The sequence below is a fragment of the Macadamia integrifolia genome, chromosome 4, assembly GCF_013358625.1.
Source record: "Macadamia integrifolia cultivar HAES 741 chromosome 4, SCU_Mint_v3, whole genome shotgun sequence".
Lineage (NCBI taxonomy): Eukaryota > Viridiplantae > Streptophyta > Magnoliopsida > Proteales > Proteaceae > Macadamia > Macadamia integrifolia.
The window spans coordinates 27,170,953-27,179,279 of record NC_056560.1 but is presented as its reverse complement, the minus strand read 5'-3'; the positions used below and the strand labels follow the sequence as shown (position 1 = coordinate 27,179,279).

At 43.9% G+C, this 8,327-nt stretch overlaps 2 protein-coding genes across 3 annotated transcripts; one reads left to right on the top strand and one right to left on the bottom strand.

Moving 5' to 3' along the window:
* The first annotated feature begins 212 nt into the window (after positions 1-212).
* On the top strand, positions 213-1,744 carry LOC122077486 (leucine-rich repeat extensin-like protein 3). The gene is made up of 2 exons (XM_042643437.1): positions 213-1,162; positions 1,269-1,744. The coding sequence occupies exons 1-2, from the start codon at positions 316-318 to the stop codon at positions 1,619-1,621; spliced, it is 1,200 nt and encodes a 399-aa protein (XP_042499371.1). The 5' UTR covers positions 213-315; the 3' UTR covers positions 1,622-1,744.
* Positions 1,745-5,807: 4,063 nt separating this feature from the next.
* On the bottom strand, positions 5,808-8,092 carry LOC122075453. 2 transcript variants are annotated; one of them, XM_042640488.1, is made up of 4 exons: positions 7,633-8,092; positions 7,438-7,543; positions 7,210-7,324; positions 5,808-7,029 (listed from the first exon to the last, which is right to left on the bottom strand). In XM_042640488.1, the coding sequence occupies exons 1-4, from the start codon at positions 7,731-7,733 to the stop codon at positions 6,038-6,040; spliced, it is 1,314 nt and encodes a 437-aa protein (XP_042496422.1). In that variant the 5' UTR covers positions 7,734-8,092; the 3' UTR covers positions 5,808-6,037. The 2 variants fall into 2 exon arrangements, with proteins under 2 accessions (XP_042496422.1, XP_042496421.1); XM_042640487.1 differs by having other exon boundaries at positions 7,438-7,552; positions 7,633-8,089.
* Between the last annotated feature and the right edge of the window lie 235 nt (positions 8,093-8,327).

Here is an 8,327-nt window from a genome sequence, read left to right as displayed (position 1 = left end):
ATTTTGGAATTCGAAAAAAAAAAGGAAAATGATAACATGTTCCCACGTTCCAATCGAGGGCAATACAGAAGAGTCGACTGTGAGAGGGAAATATTTCGACACTTTCAATGGGAGTGGGGCCCGCCCCCTTCTTTTCCGAAGTCTGCATATATAAAGAAGAAACAATAGACGAGACCACTCACTTCATCGCTCAGGCTCGACAACCCTTCACTGATTTACAGAAGAAGAGACTTAAGAGAGGCAGGGAGGGGAGAGAGAGACTCTAGCGAAGGGAGCAGCAGCAGCAGCAGCAGAGTTGAATAGAAGAAGAAGAAGATGGGTAGGAAGGTGATTTGGGCGGTCGCAGCTGTTATGATTATAGCATCTCTGCATCTGAAGTGTGCCCTCGGCCAAATGCCATCACTACCGCCTAATACTCCGGTCAACACTGCTATTCCTCCTCCTCCATCACTACCCTCCACTCCTCCAGTCAACACTGCTATCCCTCCTCCTCCATCAATACCCTCCACTCCTCCCGTCAACACTCCTACCCCTCCTCCTCCATCACTTGAATCGACTCCTCCCGTCAACACTGCTACCCCTCCTCCTCCATCACTTGAATCGACTCCTCCCGTCAACACTGCTACCCCTCCTCCTCCATCGATACCTTCTACACCTCCGGCCAACACTAAAGTCCCTCCACCTCCATCAATACCGTCTACTCCTCCAGCCAACACTGAAGTCCCTCCTCCTCCATCAATTCCTTCTACTCCTCCCGTCAACACGAAAGTCCCTCCTCCTCCTTCACTACCTTCTACTCCTCCCGTCAACTCTACCATCCCTCCTCCACCATCTCTACCTTCCACTCCTCCAGTCAACGCTACTCCTCCTCTCAACGCCGCCACCCCTCCACTACCTTCTACTCCTCCTATCAATGTGGCTGCCCCACCACTACATGCAACTCCTCCGATTAGCGTCTCTGTCCCTCCACTCTCTGCCCCTCCACTACCTGCAGTTCCTTCTATCAGCCCAGTTGTGCCAACAGTGAATATCAACCGCTCCCAATCATCCCCCGAGACCTACACCGTCGGGGACACCTTGGGTTGGAAAGTCCCTCCTGGTGGCGCCGCCACCTACTCCGCTTGGGTAACCGGCAAGACCTTTCTTGTCGGAGATACTCTTTGTAAGTATTAATTAGACCCTTATATCTCCCTTGATCGAACCACTCTTTGGTGGTTGTAACTTGTGACTGACTCAATTAATTTCAATGATATATATATATGATGCAGTGTTCAACTTCACCACTGGGAATCACGATGTGGCGAGTGTAACAAAAGCAGGATTCGATTCTTGCAGCAACAGTAGCAATGATATCATCGGGTCTCTTATAACAACAGGTCCAGCCAAAGTGGTTTTAGAGGCCGAAGGAGAGCACTACTACATCTGCACCTTCACAAAGCACTGCCAATTGGGCCAAAAGCTTGTACTTAACGTCACCGGCACCGCTTCGACGCCCAGTGTCACACCTACATCCTCTCCGCCTCCCCCTCCGCCCAGCTCTGCACCTTCCTCCTCCAGAGTTGGCTTCACCGGCTTCTTTGCTACCTTATTGACCACTGCCATCGTCGCTTTCTTTGTTTAGATGATGATAATTTTGACTCTTCATCTCAGACTTTGAATGAGAGTGTATGTATACCATGTCATTCATTTTATATGATTGTGATTGATCAGACACAGATTTTGAATAAAGACTTCATTTCATCAACTTCTGGCTCTATGGTTCAATTTCTCTCAAGAAGAATTGGAGTTAGAGACTGTTTCAAAGTTCAAACTTGGCTATTTCTTTGTTTGGTATCTTTTAATTGGTTACGTAAGTCGTGAACCTCAATTTGTGTATGAATTGACCGGAATACGTATCCCTTCAAGATTCAATGACAAGTGGACAGAAATGTTATTGATCTTTGGCAAGCGAGGCCCTCTCTCTCTCTCTCTCTCTCTCTTTCTCTCCAGATCAGATCTCGTTTCTTGACTTCTTTTTTCCTTCCACAAATGCCTCTCTCATTAATGGCAGCATGAAGGGATATTTGAGCCCGGATCCGCAAAAGTCTCACATCATCCATTGGGTGTGGATCCCCATGCCCATGAGAGGATCTGGCCGAGATACTTATGGAAGTAAAACGTATGTGATTGGATCCTCTGCCCATACGTTCACCTGAATATATTCACATGACTATGGGAGGATCCAGTGCATACTCACATATATGTCAGATCTCCTTTCTTTCTTTACCTAAAAAAACATGGGACCACACCATCTCCCTCAATCCATCCCTGGTTGTCTTTCCTCGCTGGCTCAATCCCCCCAACCGCTGCTTCCACCCCCAGCGGCCAAGCGCAACCCCATTTCCCCCGCCGCCACTCATGCTCTTTCAGGAGCCATAATGGAAAAAAAAAAAAAAAAAGGGTTTTTGATTACTGAAGATATTAACTAGCTCAAAGGGTAAAAGTTATGCGAGTCTCCCCGAGAATTAGTCGAGGTGCGTATAAATTGGTTCGGACACCTTGGTTAACAAAAAAAAAAAAACTCTTGGCATATTCTCTCTAAAGCCTAAGATTGGGTATCCTAGGCCTCTCACTTTGCACAAAATGTGCCTCCCTATCTTCCCCTAAGGGTGTCAATTCGGTATGGTATCGGTACAGTATAAACCATATACACCCTATATCGATACCATACCAAATAGTGATTCGATACAAGAACCTCATACTGATACCATACCGAGTTTGTTCGATTCGATATTTGATACCGATATTCGATATGATATCGGTATTTAGTACAGCACTGGTATAGTATAGTGTGTTTTCAAGTCATATCCCATACCAATACCATATCAAATAATGACTCGGTACAAGAACCTCATACTGATACCGTACTAAATTAATTCGGTATGGTTCATTACCGGTAATTTGGTATGGTATAGGTTTTCGGTTTTCGGTTTTCGATTTTCAATTCAGGTTGACACCCTTATCTTCCCCTCACTTATCTCCCTGTGGCGTATGTAGTGTAGGACCATAGAAATAAAACACCCCACCTCAAAAAAAAAAATTTTTAAATAATAATTAGAATACTGAGCAAGTTTATATAACGCTAAACATATTATTGGGGGAAAAAGAAAGCTACTGCCAGGAAAATATTAAACAACACAAGGTATCTAAAAATAATACTTTTTGTTTGATTTTATATTCATAACCCTAGCATCAAAAACACCTAGGCAGCCGAGTTGATAAGGACCTTCACATTTGGAAACCTGTGATTCGGTGTGAGTCGTGTGACCCAAAGGACTGAACACGCATTAAACCCACAAGGCTACGGATAAGTAGGCGAAGAGAAATATTACAGTTGACTGGGCTAGATGGTTCTCTCTTTTCTGTAACAATTTTATTCTCTTCATTTGGTCTTTGGCCTGTCATCGCCATCCCATGTTCCCTCCTTTCCACTGTCTACTCTTTCTTCTCGCAAGTGAGGCATTCAGTAAACGCCAATCTCCGAGGCCCAATTGAGCTTCACTCAATCCCTTCTATAAAAACTCCAACTTTTGTAGAGACTACAGGGAAAGAAAGACGAGAAAAGACGACCCAGTGAACGCAGGGAATTACAGGCTACATGTTCCCTCCTGGCATGGGTTGTTTGCTTGGATGCGTCCTTATTGTAGCAGCTCTACTTCAGAGCCATTTCCCAGACTACTCACATTGTCGGAGGCAGCAGGGAAGGATGGACTATTCCTCTTGGCTTCTCATATGCTCATTTGATTTTCTTTTTTTTTTTTAAGGCTACAGGAATTCCTTTTACCTGTATACCTAATCAACCCCCCAACCCCCACCCCAAAAAAAAAAAAAAAAACCACCTTTCTACCCCAAACCTGATCCAAAAAACCAGCATATCCTGTTTCACAGGGCTGGTTCGAGTTAAGCCCAGACCAATTTGAATCACCTTCTTTCCCATAACTAACTCAATTATATTCACCCAAAAAAGACACTAATTCAATTATATCTCAACCCAATAAAAGAAATCAAACCCTTTGGTAAAAACTGTACCAAGATCCTTTCCAACAACTGGGCTGCCCAGTGAGGCATCTGACACCTGAAAGGACCGGAGGCCGGACATGCACCCCAACCCATGGGCATACATCCCCAGCCGTTGGATGCCTCACTAGACCACCCAGTGGTTGGAGGCAATCCTGCAGAGTAAAAACTACACAATGGCAGTTGCACCTTGAGCCCACATTCCTAACCAACGGTAGGTGTTGGATGAGCCTCCACCTCAAAAGTCAAATCAAGGACTCCCATCAGGCAAATCACATATTCTGGGTAGCCATTAAAAGGAACTCATGTAAATACAGCCACAATTAACATCTAGGCCGAATTCACTATACTGACATAATCAGAACCTACTATGGCACTCATCTGGATACTACAGAATCAAATACTGTAAATAGAGGTTTTAAAAAACAAATTCCAACTTCTTATCCATGTTCTTTTAAACATGCGGAAAAAGATATCCTCCAAACAAAAGCAGACACAAAAGAAACACCAAAAGCAAGCACAACAAACCAGACCCTAAAAGAACATACACAGAAGCAAAAAAAAGGAAAATTGATAATCTAGACGGCATGTGCTCAGAACCTCGTCTCTAAATCACTTCAAAGCAGGAGGTAGACAAGGAAATATCGTGAGCTTAATGATATTTCACAAACAACATTCTATTTCTAACTCAAAATTTTTTAGCCTAATATTAATGGTACTAAATTGTCAAGGCAAGACCTGCAAAACTCCATGCCACCAAGCACTTCTGCAAAGTTACAGCTTAAACAATAAAATAAAAGCATCAAATTCAAAACTTGATCTGATTGCTTCTCTCTTCCACTTTCCCCTGAACATATTATGCTTCACATACCATGTACATCAGCTTTTCTTTTATTCTAATGTTGCAGTTTAAGATGTACAGGTTTAAGGTTAACAAACTGAGTGTTACTGTAACACTAAGGGAGCAGGCAAGTCGCACACCCCTCCTAGAAGAGCTTTGAACTCACCAACCAGAAAGTTTCCAAAAAAGCAAGAGAAGGGGAGGGGAAAAAAAGCCATGAAACCCCACAACTTGAAACGCGAAAAGAGCCCAGCAACCTGAAACCTATACTCGCGTGAAACTCTACTGAATCCCACTATGAAACATAGATAATTAAAAAACCAAGGAATAAGTCACATACAAGGTAAAGCACATGTTGAGATAAGCTACCAATTTTGGCAGGTGGCTTATTTAGAGGATCTATCATCCATCCAACAATCAGATTGCCAAGTCATTGTAAACATAGCAGGAAAACAGGGGGTGTCGAGAAAACCCTTCCAGTAAGGGCATGTCGAACTTTCCCTAATATAATTACATTTACATTTCATACTCTTTTGAGGTGGAATTCTCATAAAATTAATCAGATTTTCTCAACATTAATACTATCTCCACTTTCTTTTATCGGTAATTCTATTTCCACTTACTAAACATTGAACCTTCTACCTCAAGATGAGGCCTGCAAGTTCTATACCATAAAACACTTCTGCATGTCTGCATCTTAAACAGTAAAAGTGGAAACACCATATTCAATATTCGACCTGACTGTTGAACCAATTTCATTCCCTCACTCACCCTTAACAGGTCAAAATTTGTTTGCATACAGTGTACACTACATTTATTCTAAAATACCAAGTGCCATGGTCAGTTTTAAGTACAGCTTAAGGCTCTAAAGCTACAAAGTGTACCTATGATACAACATTCTGTTCAGATGTAAATGGTTAATTCAAAAGTTTGTTATGTAATTAGTCAGCAACTGAGTGTTCAAACTCAGAATCTCTATTTACACTTTCACATTCCTTCCCTGTTGCTCATACTCGACACTGGGACATAGAATAAGATTGAAAAAAGGCCCCAATGCAAATTTACCGGGCCACATCAAAAAGAAATTGATTGAGAGCCTCATCAAAATTTGAACAAATACGAACTACAGGAAAATATTTCCTACAAGCCTGGCTTCTTTAGTCTATCAAAAAACTGGCTGGATGGAAATTTTGGTTGCTTGCGAATGTTACCATCCCCAGCACAGTTACTAATAGAAGTCTTTCGCTTCCTATCGAAAGCTTCTGCATTCGAACCTTCACCCTCAAAACCCAATTTACTTGAGCAGGACTCCAAGGGATCATCAGGATTATCCCTGGGAAGGAAACAAAATTCTTTACCCAGTCGTGGAGATTGATCATTGGACTTGCTCCCTTCTCGTGAACTACTGGAACCAACATCTTCAACCTGATGAGGCCATTCATTTTCTACTCTCCTATCAGAAGCCGGTGGACCTAGCCGCAAGTATAGATCACACTCAATCTGAGGTGATTTCTTCTCATATTTGTCCTTGAACACTGATTGAGTAGTTCTGTCTGAAGCATTTACACCGGCCTCACAAGAAAAGGGGTACTCCAACAAAGGCATTGGAGCAGGCTCCATAGAGGACTGAACGCAAGGTATACCAACAACCATTTCATGGTCTGATTTTTGGGGAACTTGGACCTGGAAGCTTAATTGGGGCTCCCTACTCTGAAGAGGAGTGCCATAATACAGTGGGCAAACACGACCTAAATTTGATGAGGGAGAAGCAGGAATTGGAAAGGGTTGTTGGTTAAGGCCAGTTGGAGGGAATTTCTCAGAAGAAAGGGGGAATTCATGGGTGGAGGTTGGGTTACTGTCCGGGGTGACAGGACTATTAGATTTCGAGCGTAAGCCACTTGAATTCATGGTTATGGGTCTTGTGAAGGTGGAGTAGCGGGGGATTAACTGTGGACTGTTGGTTCGGTTGCCCGATTGGAAAGGCAGTGACCCTTCATGGGTCGTTTTGTCTGCAACTCGGGGGTTGGCAGAGGTGGGTTGATCTTGCGCGCTGGGGTTCAGGTAAGACCTCGGGTTACTGTGCCGTTGGCTCCGCGATGCTCTTCTCGGAATGCAACCCAGGTTAAGGGCGGCTGACCAAAATAGGGAGAGACAGACGAATTACACACAGAGTACCTCCTTTTCAAAATACCGTCTGTTTGCAAAAGATTTCAAGACTAAGCCAAAATATTCCCAAAGTGACAGCAATCTCACAGCGTTGGAGAAAGACAAGAACACTAAGAAGGAAGAAAGCCAAGGACAAGGTCTTGTACCTTCGATACAAGGCTGCAGATAGTCTCCAGTCTCAGTGCCCTCGTCTCTTCGGATGATCGTGTTAATGGCATCATTCACCCGGTCCCAGAGCGTGTTGAGATCCATATACTCCGCCTAGACAAAGGGGGGAACAAATCAGAATGACAACTGAAACGTAAGCGAGAGACCCAATCATAACTTTCAAACCAAAACCCACAAGAGATTAAAGAGAAAAGTGTGAAAAATACCTCAGAATTGGCCTTAGAGTACATGATTTCCTCTGCTCTCAAGACAACTATAGGTAGCTTCTCCTGCCATTCCTTGTTTCTCTTAGTAGCAGGGCTATGGATCTCACTGGCGACCCTAATCAAACAGATAGCATATACTGAGAAATCCAAACGAAGAAAGAACAAAGAGAAGGGGGAAAGAAGGAACAAGCAGACCTGAATATCTCTTGAATGAGAGATCCTCTCATGGGTTGGTGCCTATCGCTGTGCCAAGCCCTCCTGACGCACTCATAAGGTCTTGGGCCTGGCCTCGGCATCTTCAATAGGAACCCAAGTAACTCTTTCTCTATAACAATCTCCGGCTTTTCGATGGTCTCAAGCACTAATGTCCTGTTTGATTGCCCTTTGCTCGATCTGAGCAGTGAGCCCAGACCCCAGAGAGTGATCCTCCGGATTGAAGCGGAATCCCAATAAGGTTGGGTGGAGAAGAGACCGGAGAGTGGAGCAGAGAAAGAGATATTGGATGGGTTGGCGTTGGGTGACTGGTGAGTGGTAAGGTAGAGGTAGAGGTAGAGCTGAGTTGTGCTTTTATTTTCTTGTTTGCTTTGTGGGTTTTGCCTTTTCTCGTGTCCTTTCGACTCAATAATTTAAAGGTTGTGTCCCCCACACCCACACATCCACCCATCCACATGCCTGCGCCCCTCCGAGTATTTGCAAATCTCTTTGCCCCTTTCACTCTCTCATTCCCCGGCCATTCATAAATTTCATAGAGACAGTCTCATCTAAAATCAAGTCATTGTCGGTGGCACCTAATCAACCCCAACCTCTCACCTCTCCTCTACCTCTCCATTTACGCCATTACAGGGACATCTTCCCCACAATTCATCCACTTGTTTTTTAGTGGACCCCAC

Coding starts and splice junctions, on each gene's coding strand:
- LOC122077486 (XM_042643437.1), top strand. CDS start 316: ATGGGTAGGAAGGTGATTTGGGCGGTCGCAGCTGTTATGATTATAGCA. Junction 1,163..1,268: donor TCTTGTCGGAGATACTCTTT/GTAAGTATTAAT, acceptor TATATGATGCAG/TGTTCAACTTCACCACTGGG.
- LOC122075453 (XM_042640487.1), bottom strand. CDS start 7,733: ATGCCGAGGCCAGGCCCAAGACCTTATGAGTGCGTCAGGAGGGCTTGG. Junction 7,325..7,437: donor ACTCTAAGGCCAATTCTGAG/GTATTTTTCACA, acceptor CCCTTTGTCTAG/GCGGAGTATATGGATCTCAA. Junction 7,030..7,209: donor TCTGCAGCCTTGTATCGAAG/GTACAAGACCTT, acceptor TATTTTGGTCAG/CCGCCCTTAACCTGGGTTGC.